Source organism: Anabrus simplex, chromosome X (assembly GCF_040414725.1).
Source record: "Anabrus simplex isolate iqAnaSimp1 chromosome X, ASM4041472v1, whole genome shotgun sequence".
In the NCBI taxonomy this organism is placed as follows: Eukaryota; Metazoa; Arthropoda; class Insecta; order Orthoptera; family Tettigoniidae; genus Anabrus; species Anabrus simplex.
In genome coordinates this window covers 47,218,245-47,234,499 of record NC_090279.1, presented here as the reverse complement: position 1 = coordinate 47,234,499, position 16,255 = coordinate 47,218,245, and the positions used below count along the sequence as shown (strand labels likewise).

The 16,255-nt window shown below is 44.1% G+C and overlaps 1 protein-coding gene across 1 annotated transcript in view; it reads right to left on the bottom strand.

Moving 5' to 3' along the window:
* Positions 1-521: 521 nt before the first annotated feature.
* Positions 522-16,255, bottom strand: part of LOC137503087 (hemolymph lipopolysaccharide-binding protein-like) — a 39,932-nt gene continuing 24,198 nt past the window's right edge. Inside the window, exons 5-6 of the mRNA XM_068230537.1 lie at positions 12,266-12,490; positions 522-689 (exon numbers count right to left, since the gene is read on the bottom strand). Coding sequence (XP_068086638.1) covers positions 544-689; positions 12,266-12,490 — 371 coding nt within the window. The 3' untranslated portion in view covers positions 522-543. The remainder of the gene's footprint in view (positions 690-12,265; positions 12,491-16,255) is intronic.

Below are 16,255 nucleotides of genomic sequence, written 5' to 3'. Positions count from 1 at the left end.
TGACATTGTTGTATTTAAGGGATGGAAGAACCTTAGATGTGTCATGACCTTGTTGTTTCTAACAGAATATAGAATATCACATGTCTGATGACCTTGTTGTTTTAGGGAAGGTAGAACGTTACATGTCTCATGGCCTTTTTGTTTTTAAGGGAAGGTAGAACATTACATGTCTCATGATATTGTTGTTTCTAACGGAATATAGAACATGTCATGTCTGGTGACCTTGTTGTTTTTAAAGGAAGGCAGAACATTACATATCTGATGACCTTGCTGTTTTTAAAGGAAGGCAGAATAGTACATGTCTGGTGACCTTGTATCTTTTGAGGGAATGTAGAACATTACATGTCCGATGACCTTGATGTTTTAAGGAAAGGTAGATTATTTGATGTCTGATTACCTTATTGTTTTTAGAGGAACGTAGAACATACACGACTGATGACCTCGCTGTTCTGTAAAGTTTCCCTGTAGTTAGTGTTGAAACAGGGGAAAGAACTTCACGACTTTTTAACAAGTATCTTTATTATATACCAACACTGTACATGTTCACAGCGGGATCTCGCAGATGAAGGGCCGGAGTTGTGCACAATCGGTGTTGAACAGCAGACCTTTGACGTAAGCAGCGGCGCACTTCCCATCAGCCCAGTTATGCGGTTCACCAGGCGTCCACCAACTGCTGAGAGCAGGCTCACCTGAAACACAGGACACAAGTGTCGTACAGTAGATCCATAACACTTTATCTTTCTTCAGATTATCCCATTTATTTCCGAGGTCACTGGAACACCCCAGGCTCATTTTGGTTTTCGCCTCAGATTTACGGCCAGATGGACTACCTGACAACACGCGCATTTCTGGATGAAAATATCAACCCAGTATAAAGCGGGATTCGAACCTCAGCCTTCAGGACCCCCAGTGGATTTGGCAGTCAGAAGAGCATCCACGTTATCCCCTGTTTGTCGTAAGAGGACACTAAAAGGTCAACCACTGGATCTCACTTGAGACCGTGGTTTGACGACCACGGTTCCTCTAGCTGAGCCTGGCATTTCCCCACTAAATTCTTGTCAGGCTCCTCTCTCTTATCTTTCTTGTGCGACCTCTCTGGGTCAACACTTGTTCTAGTCCGACACCGATGTCCTTGCGAGTCTTTCATAATCACGACCGTCGTGGGGCTTCTCTATCTTTCCGGTACCTTCAATGTTTAGAAGTGCCGGACCGCTTCTCATTGGTGTTAATAGAGGATGGTCTCCCAGTGGTATTCCTATTAAAACAATATTCTCTTATTTTCTACTTGACTGCACTGTTAAGCCACCAGTAATCTTATTCTAAAAATAATTTCTTTTGATGGCAACAACTTACCACGTGAGCGGTTCGTCAAACTGGTATTACATATTGCTATCATGAAGTCAACCAGGTCCGTGTAAATGAGATCGGAATATGTTCACAGATCCACGAATTGGAGCAATGTCAATTTTATGTACGCTTTTCACAGGCAGCTGAAGCACTTTGTGGAAATTTATAAAGAAGTCTTGGATGTTATCTCGTGCTCCAGTTTTCAATCCGATAACTTTGATGTTACGAAGCTGGTACTTCATGTCGATACGCCGTGTGCTGCCAGTCAACTTCTTCCTGCACCTGGACTCTATTACGTGCATTTCCACATTCTGTTCCGCTCTTCTATATTGAATTGTATTCCCTATCATTACGCACCGCGGTATTTCTATTCTGATTTGATGTACTTATTCTTACAATTCTATTAATAAATAGTCTGTCCCTTATAAGACACAGTCATCGCTTTCGGTATATTTTCAACATTTTCAAGTTTCGTAATTCTTATTCGTGCGTTTTGGGGTTGCGACAACATTGTTGTTTTATTTTCCCGATAAGTACGACCCCGTGCGTAGAGACCATAGAATACATCCATGGTATTCCCTGCCAATCGTAAGGGGATAACAAAATGCGCCCAATGAGCTCTTCATTTTGGAGCGTGACTTAGTGACCGTGGGGAAGTTAGCTGAGTCCTGGCATTACTTCCACATAATTTTGTCAGGCTCCTCACTTTCATCTATCCTTGGTTAACTCTCGTTCTTGTCCGACCACGGCGTTATTACATTTTCGATACCTGAGGAGACTTTCATCTCCCCCTTCCCTTTCTTTAGCCGATACCTTCATCTCTCGAAGTGTCAGAACTTTTCATTCTTTTGCTCCATTAGTGGATGGCTGCCCAATTGTAGTTCCTCATAAAATACAAATACCACCATACCGCATTCCAGTAATTAAAAATAGTAATAAGTAACAAATGCCGACATGAAATATTGACCGAGCTGCCTCAGAGACGATGAAGTCTTGTCGCTATAACGTACCACAGTGGTTCGAGTGATTGAATAGGCCAGAGAAGAAGTTGAAGTACATGCTGATGCTCCTCAAACCAAGATCAAATCCACTATGCCTAGAGCACTGTAGTCTGAAGAAGTTGTGGCACTGCCTTTTTATACATCTGTTGACCTAAAATGTCCACTTAGTAAGAATCGCGCCGTGCTGTCAGAAACTCACAACATTATAAACGACTAGTGCTGTACGACAAGTAATTGGAAATAAGAACCACACATGTTAATGTATTTATGAAACAAAAGACAGATAGTCGTTACCCCTGGAAGTACTGAACACTGAAAGGCATAACAGTCCATAGTGATAATGTATGTATGTTAATAGTCTTTAATAGGGCCTACATACTATGGAGATAACTTGGTTTGCATAGTGCAAATGATCCATTCACTGAGAGATAGTATTTAACACGTAACAGTTCGAGATCTTGTAATGTGTAACTGGTGCCAATGATTCCCGTTTCCTCAGTAACTTTGTGTAAGGCAACAGAAGAGCCGTTGTAGCTGTGTACATCATCACACGAGGCAATCACTTCGTAGAAATGAGCGTCTGTCTAGAACTGTGGAAACATTCTCATTATTTCAATATCGCCCTGAATGACAAACAAAATAGTGATTTAATACATGAAAGATATGGCCAAGGTATCCTCACAGCCACCGATCTCTAGCACTCGGCGTGCTGGTAGCACCTGGATATCGTAACGTGCCATGCTGTGTTCCACTAAGTAACATCAGAGATAAACAAGACTCCTTCATGCGATGGTTTTCTAGGAGGTTCCTTCCCATCTGTAATTTTTCTACTTTCATTGAGCACGCCCACTGACTAAACTATGCCCATCCCGATCTGTCACCCGTAGTGCACATTTTATAACAGACACAGACATATCTAAAGTCAATACAAACCAGTGAACCACCCAAAAGTCAGCCGAAGTGAAGCGATGAGAATCATAATTGCGATGAACGAAATACACAAAGGCACAGTGCAAATATCACCCCCAGTGGAGTGATAGTGTCAGACTGTACTTGTTGGGAATACAGTGATGCGAAACGTGCAAGTCGCAGACTCAAAGAGCAACGGAGGTTGTAGTAGCTGCAATAAGGAAGCTGAGAAGAGAGCACAGTGAGATTCACAACAAATTCGAGCATTTTCTTTTATTATAACTGAGAAGAAACGGGAAGGAGATGGCTTCAAATATCACAAAAAATATGAAAATTCAAGCGCACCAGAAAGTAGAAACTGCTTCGGAAGGTGAAGAGAGCAAGTACATATGTATCGATTAGTTAGCCTGAGGTCAAGTGAAGACACCGCGGTTCACGGCTAGACGTCATCTGTTCAGAAGGAAACATTTCCGGGATCACATCACAGAGAGACTATTAGAACAGCGAAGTTGGCTTTGGTCGTCTTACTATCGACGATGTCACTACTTGGTCTGAGGTTCAGAAGATTCCGTAATCGTTACCAGGGATATGGATGACATTGCCACACAACTTTCATATGTCTCTGAAGTGTTAGCATCTCAATTTGTAAATTACTGTTCACGTTCGAGTACAGAGAGACACCATTGAGTTTTTGGCGATTACGACGAAGTGAGGAACACTACGTATCTATTATACTTTCACGACGAGACATGTGGGCACTTTTAATTAATTAATTAATAAGAGCATACAAATGCACATAGGGAAGTGTGGGTGTTTATTCTCTGGTATAATATAGTAGTGTTCTCTTGCGATTCTTGCAACAGGAGAAGTATTATTTGTCACACAAACTACACGAAGAGTCCTTGTTGGGTTCATGGTATTTCGTATTCTTGCATATTCTGTGGTGGTATCCACGTATCGCCAGGCTTGTCAGTGCAGAACGCACGTCGTGGTTTCTTTTTGTCCATCCTCTATCAATCATGGCATCTGTAGAGTAGAAATGCTCTTCTATATTCGTGCGCTTGTCACGTCGGAGGGTCAATAATTATTTTCTTGGCTGGTTGATGGCAGCATTAAGTGACATCTCAAGTCATCATTGAAGGAGGTTTCTCTTGCAGGTTCATACGCAAGCCTTGAGGGCGCTTTTTTGCTATTCCGAGAGCTCATTTTAGGAAGCGGGCTTTTACTTTTTCTATTGTCTCTAGAAATTCCCAGATCAGTTCCAAGTCGTACGTGATAATTGGTACTATTTTAGCGCTGAACAGAGTCATAGCTCTTATCGCTCTTTCCCTGATGTGGATCCTGTATGACGTTCCTGATGTCTCTAGAGTTAGTCCTAAGTATTTGTTCCTAGTAACATCTTGTCTTCGGTCGGTAACCTGCCCCTCTTCGAAAAACCATATGTATACTTTTTTCTGGTTTATGACGAATTTGTTGTTTTCAGCTCAAATGTTCAGTTTGTTTAAGGCTTCTTTAAGGTCATTATCGGTCTGCGAACCTAGGACCATGTCATGAGGATACATATAGAGCTACACCGTTTTCATATTTTCAATGGATTTTCTGCGTCAGATGTAGCAATGTTAAACAGGAGGGACTAACTGGGTCACCTTGAATTACTCAATTTGTTGAAGGATTTCTTTTGATATACTTATCCCGTCGTTTATCGCTACATTGCTTTGTGATAGGAGTTTCCTATGAGTTTTACAATTGCCTTGTCTTCTGTCATGGGGTCCATACTCTTCCTGTCCAACATGTCGAATGTGAAGACTGTACAGTATTTGCCTTTGGGGTGTCTTAAGCCGCCCAGATGTCTTCTTGTAGACATTTTATAGCCTGTGAAGGTGATGGTTTCCTTCTTAATCTGAACTGATACTCTTATATTTTATGGTCAGTGAAGTTCGTTAGTCTTTCTGATATTATAATCTAGTGCAATCTCTCAGTATGAAATTCAGTTGTCGCCTTGTCGTTTCCTTTATATAATGTCCTTATTCAGGATTTCCTCCAGTTCTCGGAGATTTTCCGCTTTGTAGACATTTGCTGAACAATAAGATCCATATATTTACAAGGTCTGATTGCGATGGTCTGAAGATGTGATTACATTATTTACATCAATAATTTGAAAAACTCAAGTACAAAACACACCAAGTAGTTTTTCAACGGAGGTTTACGAGCACTTGGTCTGTGTGCACTGTGAGATGCATTCGGTACTTCTCAAAATCTGATTTCTAACAAGAAAGTTCTCAGCTCACACAATAGAGAACACCTCTCCCAACATCAGGAAGGCCATCCGGCTGTGTGTCTCAGGAGGATGCGATGACCAGACAAGTGCTGTTTTATCACCAACGGAACTGATCATCGTCTATGAGTGCAAACGGTAAGAACAAGGCCACACATTCTACTGATCAGAAATGAGAAAGTCTGCGAGAAAACACGGGACTGCGTTTCTGCACTTGAGACTGAGATAAATCAATAACTTGGAGGAATATGAAGTTCTGGCTCTGATGTAAATGAGACCTTGTAATCTGGCAATCTAAAAAGTTGTAGCTTGCTGCCTGTTAGAACTCTTAAAGTCTGTGAGGGCTCCTCCAACATTTTCACGTGTCAAAGTAGTGACATTCCCGCTCTGGCTCTGCTCAGTAATATCAATCAAGGTGATAACGCTGGTACGCGTATCCTTCTAGCTAATTCACGGCGATATATATCCTGAAACGGAGACAGCATTTACGTACGGTCGTCATCGTTCAAAACCGTTTGTTATATATAAAAATATTGTGTTCGAGACCATCTGAACGAGTAGCGACAAGTACATTTTAGTAGTGCAAATTGAAATATGGATATTGTAAGCATGATTCTGAGCCCTGCCTCACGAATTACTTCAAGTGATTCGCAGAAAATAAGGAAATGTTTAGTAAGAAATCGGTAAAACACGACGTCAGCTATAAATAGAGATCGGAGTAGCTGACAGCTGCTGATGATTGGTAGTGTGTGTGAAAAGAAGGGTTATAAAGAGAATAATAAAATATTACGACAGGCAGTACATTTAAACAGGAAGCGACACATCCTTATTCACTCGGGCTGTTTGTCTGCGAGCTTTACCTGTAATACTTATCGTCGCTCATGTGGGTCCTCTTCTCGCCATGAGTGTGTTGGTGATCAAGAAACACCCTGTACCTGCTAGTTGGTAGTAACACTTCTCACAATGAGAACTCCATGACGAGGATTTCTTATTAATTACGATGTGCATCATTAAATGCAATTCACTTCCCCTACGCGATACAGGAGCATTCGCACCCGTTTCCCAGGTGATCGACTGTCTCATGGTGAGAAACTTTTCGAAGGCGTTTTTGACGGCTGCTTCGTTGTTGAACCTGTTTCGTGTCCAACATGAGCCCAGGTTACTGTTGTCGTGTGAGTGACTGCAGTCACGTCCTAGTACTTGAACTATGGGTAACGACTGAGGGGACGAGTAAGTGGTACTGAGAGTCGGGAGTAGTATTGGGCACCTCGGACTCATGGCCCTCCTTGAGTCGGGAGTAGTATTGAGCACCTCGGACATATTCTGAGTCATGGCCCTCCTTGAGTCGGGAGTAGTATTGAGCACCTCGGACATATTCTGAGTCATGGCCCTCCGTGAGTCGGGAGTAGTATTGAGCACCTCGGACATATTCTGAGTGATGGCCCTCCTTGAGTCGGGAGTAGTATTGGGCACCTCGGACATATTCTGAGTCATGTCCCTCCTTGAGTCGGGAGTAGTATTGAGCACCTCGGACATATTCTGAGTGATGGCCCTCCTTGAGTCGGGAGTAGTATTGGGCACCTCGGACATATTCTGAGTCATGTCCCTCCTTGAGTCGGGAGTAGTATTGAGCACCTCGGACATATTCTGAGTGATGGCCCTCCTTGAGTCGGGAGTAGTATTGGGCACCTCGGACATATTCTGAGTCATGGCCCTCCTTGAGTCGGGAGTAGTATTGGGCACCTCGGACATATTCTGAGTGATGGCCCTCCTTGAGTCGGGAGTAGTATTGGGCACCACGGACATATTCTGAGTCATGTCCCTCCTTGAGTCGGGAGTAGTATTAGGCACCTCTGACATATTCTGAGTCATGGCCCTCCTTGAGTCGGGAGTAGTATTGAGCACCTCGGACATATTCTGAGTCATGGCCCTCCTTGAGTCGGGAGTAGTATTGAGCACCTCGGACATATTCTGAGTCATGGCCCTCCTTGAGTCGGGAGTAGTATTGAGCACCTCGGACATATTCTGAGTGATGGCCCTCCTTGAGTCGGGAGTAGTATTGAGCACCTTGGACTCATGGGCCTCCTTGAGTCGGGAGTAGTATTGAGCACCTTGGACTCATGGCCCTCCTTGAGTCGGGAGTAGTATTGGGCACCTCTGACATATTCTGAGTCATGGCCCTCCTTGAGTCGGGAGTAGTATTGAGCACCTCTGACATATTCTGAGTCATGGCCCTCCTTGTGTCGGGAGTAGTATTGGGCACCTCGGACTCATGGCCCTCCTTGAGTCGGGAGTAGTATTGAGCACCTCTGACATATTCTGAGTCATGGCCCTCCTTGAGTCGGGAGTAGTATTGAACACCTCGGACTCATGGCCCTCCTTGAGTCGGGAGTAGTATTGGGCACCTCGGACATATTCTGAGTCATGGCCCTCCTTGAGTCGGGAGTAGTATTGAGCACCTCTGACATATTCTGAGTCATGACCCTCCTTGAGTCGGGAGTAGTATTGAGCACCTCGGACTCATGGCCCTCCTTGATTCGGGAGTAGTATTGAGCACCTCTGACATATTCTGAGTCATGGCCCTCCTTGAGTCGGTAGTAGTATTGGGCACCTCGGACTCATGGCCCTCCTTGAGTCGGGAGTAGTATTGAGCACCTCGGACTCATGGCCCTCCTTGAGTCGGGAGTAGTATTGGGCACCTCGGACTTATTCTGAGTCATGACCCCCCTTGAGTCGGGAGTAGTATTGGGCACCTCGGACTCATGGCCCTCCTTGAGTCGGGAGTAGTATTGAGCACCTTGGACTCATGGGCCTCCTTGAGTCGGGAGTAGTATTGAGCACCTTGGACTCATGGCCCTCCTTGAGTCGGGAGTAGTATTGAGCACCTTGGACTCATGACCCCCCTTGAGTCGGGAGTAGTATTGAGCACCTTGGACTCATGGCCCTCCTTGAGTCGGGAGTAGTATTGGGCACCTCGGACATATTCTGAGTCATGGCCCTCCTTGAGTCGGGAGTAGTATTGAGCACCTCTGACATATTCTGAGTCATGGCCCTCCTTGTGTCGGGAGTAGTATTGGGCACCTCGGACTCATGGCCCTCCTTGAGTCGGGAGTAGTATTGAGCACCTCTGACATATTCTGAGTAATGGCCCTCCTTGAGTCGGGAGTAGTATTGAACACCTCGGACTCATGGCCCTCCTTGAGTCGGGAGTAGTATTGGGCACCTCGGACATATTCTGAGTCATGGCCCTCCTTGAGTCGGGAGTAGTATTGAGCACCTCTGACATATTCTGAGTCATGACCCTCCTTGAGTCGGGAGTAGTATTGAGCACCTCGGACTCATGGCCCTCCTTGAGTCGGGAGTAGTATTGAGCACCTCTGACATATTCTGAGTCATGGCCCTCCTTGAGTCGGTAGTAGTATTGGGCACCTCGGACTCATGGCCCTCCTTGAGTCGGGAGTAGTATTGAGCACCTCGGACTCATGGCCCTCCTTGAGTCGGGAGTAGTATTGGGCACCTCGGACTTATTCTGAGTCATGACCCTCCTTGAGTCGGGAGTAGTATTGGGCACCTCGCACATATTCTGAGTCATGGCCCTCCTTGAGTCGGGAGTAGTATTGGGCACCTCGGACTTATTCTGAGTCATGACCCTCCTTGAGTCGGGAGTAGTATTGGGCACCTCGGACATATTCTGAGTCATGGCCCTCCTTGAGTCGGGAGTAGTATTGGGCACCTCGGACTCATGGCCCTCCTTGAGTCGGGAGTAGTATTGGGCACCTCGGACATATTCTGAGTCATGGCCCTCCTTGAGTCGGGAGTAGTATTGGGCACCTCGGACATATTCTGAGTCATGGCCCTCCTTTAGTCGGGTGTAGTATTGGGCACCTCGGACTTATTCTGAGTCATGACCCTCCTTGAGTCGGGAGTAGTATTGGGCACCTCGGACATATTCTGAGTCATGGCCCTCCTTGAGTCGGGTGTAGTATTGGGCACCTCGGACATATTCTGAGTCATGGACCTCCTTGAGTCGAGACTAGTTTTGGGCACTTCGGACATATTCTGAGTCATGGCCCTCCTTGAGTCAGGAGTAGTATTGGGCACCACGGACATATTCTGAGTCATGGCCCTCCTTGAGTCGGGAGTAGTATTGGGCACCTCGGACATATTCTGAGTCATGGCCCTCCTTGTGCTCAAGAGGCGGGGACTATACAATCAACCGTATGTCGCTAACCTGTCAGAGGAGAGACTCTCACTTGGACTATGTGTAAGTAGATTAGCAGTCTGTTTCACATAATTTACCGAGCTGAGATTATTTTAAGCAAGCCTCCGGGAATGAAGGATTTCCAATTTGTTTTGACAGTGCAGGATTCTTTGGAAGCAAAGAGGTGAAGGAAAAGGTATTCGATATTAATCTATCGACCCACAGTAATGGGGAAAAATAACAAGTAAAGTAGAAATGAGCGAGTTAAGAAATAATGATATTTCGGTAAGCGGTGATAATGAGGAAGGGATAGGAGGAAATCAAATGCTTTTAACAAGTGTTGAAAAGGGATTGGCAGTGTGTGGGGTACGGAGGGAAAACGGAAATAAATAATGTTCTGAGTTAATCTGCTGAACTCATAGCACGGTACAGGTGGAAGGAATGTTAGAGAAAATATTCATCTTGATGTCGTGAACAACCGAGCTCGCAGAGTAATAAGGAGAGCCTGGAAAGTTAGTAAAGAACCTCCTGATTTGACGAAAGCAGTAATAGGTAGGGAAGGACTGCTAGAACTATCAAGGTATTTCAACGACACTGATGATGGTGATTCTTTCGAGCAAGGTATTCACTAGTATTTTTGGAGGGAGAAACCAATAAATAATTTTTACTATGTTGGATGAGACCAGTGTGGTTTCAGACCTCAGAGGGGTTTTCATGGTCAAATCTTCAGTATTCGTCAGATAAGTAAAAAGTGCTATGATATGAATAGAAATTTGTGTTTATGTTTCGTAGATCTAGAGAAGGCATATGACTGAGTACTTCAGGGAAGGATGTCAGCCACACTGGGAGAATATGGGGTTAAGCCTAGATTATTGGGAGCAATGAAACTCACTTATGTTGACATTGAAAGGTGATGGTAGAACGAGTTCTTGATTCAAGGTACTTACAGGGGTGGGATATGGCTGCAATCTTCAATGTTGTTGTTCATAGTTCACAAGGATCATCTACTGGAAGGTATAAAGCGCCAGGGATGCTGAAATGTTGTAAGCATTTTGGTGGTAATGGCAGACAGAGCTGAAAGCCTGCAGTCTAATTTCTTGGAACTTAAAATAGGTGCAGTGAGTACGACATTAATATTGGCATTACCAAGCATAAAGGGGCTCCCTGGCCGAGGCGGTGAAGGTGCAATCGGTTCGCCCGGAAGGACGTGGGTTCGAATCCCCGTCAGAAAGTCGTAAAATTTAGGAAATGATATTTCCACTTCTGGAGTTGCATATGGCCGTGAGGTTCACTCATCCTACACCAAAAATGAGTACCAGGTTAATTCTTGGGGGCAAAGGCGGCCGGGCGTAGAGCTAACCACTCTACCCCATCAAGTGCCGAGGTTACGAATAGTGGAAGCCTTTACCTTCCACCACTCCCAGGGCCTTCATGGCCTATACACAGATGACTTTGCTTTTTTTATTACCAAGAGTAACGTCATGTCAGTGGGGAAGAAAGTTCCGAGAACTGAATGTCAGGTCGGAGATACAAAACTGGAAGTTCTCCCAGGAAGCAAGGTGCATCAAAGGTAATGCAGTGAACTCTGGGATGAAACGGCCTGTTTTCAGGAAAACTTCGCTGTGTGGGAGTGCAAGCTCGGAGGATTCTGGATATCTCGTCCATACGTTAGTTGTAATATACGTTGAAATAATGAGAATGATATCTCGAAACACCGGGTGGGAGCAATGACAGGAAGGTACCCAGAATGAGAAGACAAATGCTAAGTTAGACATAATTTCCATGGATGAAGGGGTATTCCGGTGTTGGGGTTGCGTGAGATGAATGGAGGATGATGGGTTACCTGCGAGAATAATGGAGTCAGCCATCGAGGGTAAGAGCAGTAGAGGAGATGAGGACTCAGTTTCTAATTATTTAAAGACAAGAGGTGTGGAACTAAACGAGGGCACAACATTCTATAATGATGATGTCCCTACCATGACCCCAGTGTGTCCTAATCTCTAATTGGCGTCCGTGATAAACCTGCACGTCTTGGTGCGGCACATAGCCTACTCCTGTCAAAGAACACCAAGAGGTCTGCTCAAGGATTAACGTCCCCATCCGACAGACGAATGTCCTCATACCCTCACTTTACGGGCCTTTCCCTTCATTTAGACATAACTAATATTATTCACTTTATGTTCCAGTAACTACATTCGTATGGTTTGGGAGACGCCAACGTGCCGGAATTTTGTCCACCATGATTTATTTTATGTGCCAGTAAATTTACCGACACGAGACTGTCGTATCACCGGACTGGGCGAGAATCGAATGCCACCTGCCAATGTGGTCTCAGAAGGCCAGCGCTCTACCGCCTGAGATTCTATGGGTAATACATTCATTCTTCCCCTGATTATAGGCAATACGGTGTGGTCATCAGCCAGTGACATCGCTAACTACAGCTAAATGTCGGCTTCTGTTGTTTAATATGACAAATGTCTTCCGTCCGACATTCGGTAATTCATGAGGAGAAGAGAGCTAGAGAGAACTCACCTTTCACAGACACCCAACGATCTTCACCTTCGGGCTTGTAAACTCCCATCCACGGGTATTTGTATGCACTCTCGTACATTGTAGGGAACACCTCCCTTCTCTCCCGTTCACTCTCCACAACCATGAGATCACCTTCGTCACTCTTGCACTGCTCCCTGGCGTCATTCCAGCTCTTCCTTTCACTGTACGTCTTATAACAGTTGAAACCTTCAAACAGTTGGTAACCTGTAGGCAGATAGAACATCACATTTAACAATTAGTTCACACGTTTATATTTTAGACCATCCTACGAGTGAAAATAACGATCCTTCATTATTTGTCTTACTCTTTGATGTATGACATGATCAGGAGACTCCGTAGCGTACAGAAGAGGATATAATGAGATGAAGTGAAGGACGTGAAGTACGATAGCGGAAAGGAGAGGGTGAAACGCGGTGCCGACATGCAACCTACTTCGGTCATAAAGCAGCAAGCGATTTGCTCATGGCTCAACTTCGCCGTCCGTCATATGCCCTCACTCTAAATGAGCACTGTGGAGAGGTTTGTAATGAATCCAGGCTTTTGTACGCAATCTACCAGCACCTCTCCCACCCGGCTGGCCAACATTGTGATGGTGAAACTTGTTTCGACCAAGGGGACGCCTTAAGCATCTTGCCCAGCAGGTGGACCAGTGCTTCTATCTACGTGATAAACTGATTTGTGCAGCTTATTTCAGGAGCTGGATCGTTCGGAGTATTTTCGAGATGATTTAGCTGTCTTGGAGATGTGAAAAATGAATAATAAACAAGATCACCGTCGTATTTACTGTACTTGGTCATGGATACTTAAATATGTGTGGCGCGTCTGAAAATGCCCAGTTTTCTGCTGAGTAACTTCGACTGGAAATTGGACATATTAGATTCTTTATGTTGCCGGATATTCCTAACGATTTCCGTAACGTTTTATTCTACTGGCTACCATGTGACTTGAAACCAATGATCCCTACACACGCCTGCTCTAATTGTATGATGACATGAATTAGAATGTTTGCAATTATATCACCAGGGGTGACGTTCAGTATAGCATGCATTGCCTTGGGCTGGATCCAGCTGTACACACAGGGAACAAACATGAAGCCAGACCATGATATGCCAACTGATCGTCATTTTTTCTGAGGTAAATGCTTCCTAATAAGAAAACCTTCACTTGTAATGATTCAGAGTTAAACATAAGCTTTAGCTCGTGTAATATCAACGTCCATGCTCCTTCTTCCACTCATAAGCAGTAGCAAAGTGGCGGTAAGTCGTGATGATTAAGCGGTGCCGAAAACCACTGGGTGATCTTGTTTTAAAAGAAGAGAATCCAGGGCAATGCATTCCATTCTTAACTTTCAGTTAATATTTCTTTAACATTGTATAGAATATAATTATTTCCTATTCTTGTTGTCTTATGTTCAGATTCGGGATTTTTGTAGTAACATCAGTGCGCGTGGATTGCCCCTTCTCTGGAGAGTTACGTTTCCTAACTGTCCTCGGGAGAAATTTCATCGATCTCCGTAAATTACTTTACTTTTATCAAGAAGTAATTCTAAAAATTGATATCACACATGAAAACAAATTATGAGTCGGATTTGTGTCCTTTCCTCGGACAGCCTTCTCCCACTGCTCTAAATGGCTACCTGAAGATGATCGGTTATGTGTACGAAACATGCGGCACTGTCTTCAAGCCCAGTAAGACATAACTCAAGACGCATTATGTATTATTGACTTCCTCTTGAATTTAGTTGCATTTCCCCTGTTTTGTTGCCACCTCCATTTGCTCACTATTAATGACTCTGGAGCCACCTAGATCTACATTAATCATTCATTAGAGGGGGCTTTCTTCCAACTGCAAAGTTTCTACTATGTACAGTATTTCCAATAGTTGCGAGCAATAGAACCACTAGAATGTGGTCCACATTGGATTTCTTAAAAAGTGAACGACATATTACTAACTTCATCAATTGTACAACTTTTGGTTAAATTACACGAGACATTATTTTGCAATATTTTAAAAGGTAAATCTCAACTGTTGGCAACACTGCAATTATGAGTATTTCTACCTCATTACGCCTTGATTAGTCACAAAATGCAGCTGTTTTGTGTTGGCCTGCGAGGCCCATGTTATACATTAGTGTGGAATAAACGAGCACTTACATAAACAGGAGCACATATGACAGTCAGTAAAACTGAGAACATCAGCACTGATCAACGGCATCCACACTTTGGAAGAACCGCAGTTCTCAGACCGAATTACAATAATACTGTGAAAGAAAACAAAGGCCAGGTCATGTAGTCCTAGAACGTCCTGAACCCGCACATATTGTGCCACTCATCGGAAAAGTATCCGCAGTTGTACCAAGTAAAGTAATGAGAGTTACCGAGCGCAAGAGATAAATGGAGAACTTCTGCTTGACCACTGTCTACCTCAAGGTCTATAAAGGGCTTCCACATGTTCTCCACGTGCCCAAGGAACCGCGAGGGAAGAATGGAATAACTGACAGAGAGATGACCTATAATTCAAATTTCAGCAAGTTTTATGTATAAAAACTTCACAAGATTCACGTGTGACTTGATTTATTATTTCAGAAAAATGTCTTGATAATTATTCTTTTCATACGTAATATTGATCATCTTTATGTTTGTGTCCTTCAGATTGGAAGATGGTGGGACATACGTCACTGGTGTGTAACCATTCAGGGCTCTGTGATAGGGTGCATGTCTTCACATTTCGGGAGATATAAACAGTTATCTGCGTTAAAGTTATGTTCAATGAAAATGTGATGAAAGAGAACTTGTAGGAATTACAAGTTTCGATCGATTTGTTCACATACAAATTCATCTTAGAACGGATAAAAGCGAAGTTGATTGTTAGTTGCACTCCTGTGAGATGCTGTGTCCATATCACATCGCGGAGACGTTACAGAAGGAACAAAGCAGTCATTTTACTTTTTTAATAGCGCAGCAAAAGGGAGACACCATTAACAACGCGTTTCGTGATTTTTGGGTCACAGTGTTTTACTGTACCGTAGTTCACATTCTGTCCGGGTTAAGTTCCGTAGTGTAGCGGTTCAAGTGTGCCCATGCTTTGAGAACTGCCGATATCTAGTTAAATATGCTCACCTCCATTGGGGGTGCTGCTGGAAAGAACTGCAAGGACACGAGTTCCCATTACTTACCATAACCATTCTGTCATATTCAGCACCATTATGTGAACTGAGCCGTAAATTCTTGGAGTATTCCATTGCAATCTGCTGTTCGAGTGCCAGTAAATAAATACGTGGAGTACATCATCTAGAAGCTGAGGAGGGAGACGAGCCTACATCCAGAGTTCAGCACATCATGGGGGCTGTTTGCTAGGTTGTGGACGTATTGCATTTAACTTGGAAACTAGAATTAAGGAAGTATGGATCCCTGGTGGTTCCAATGGACTAGTTTCTTGTTTGCATTCCTCCCACACAACATGACACAAACTCAGATAACGTCACCGTAGGAAAGTGCCATAAACGTGTAAAAGGTACTAAATGTACACACCCAGATATTTGTCTCGTGCAAAACTCAGGAGCCACGGAATTACCTTGAGGGATGTCGAACCCACGACAAGCCTACAGTTGTTTCCACGTGATAGTATCACCGGTTCGCGTGTGGGGCTACGATACGTCGCTCAGCAAAGGAACACTCACCGGGTCTCGCCTTCACTTTGGATACTCTTGTTTCTCTTCCTACAACAAGTTTATCACATTCTCTTTACTCGTGCACTCGTTCTGCTGCACCAATCAAGCCCCTAAACAGTAACTACAAGGTGAGCACTTTACCTGTGGGACGCTTGTGATGTGGAAAGTTCGTAGGTCGTGGAGTGTAAGTTCTAGCCCGGTGAGCATAAATAATATTTACTTACATATGATGTCAATGAATGGCGAATTGACACTCTCTACGTTTATTTCCTAGTTATTTTTGATCACTCGATAAATCG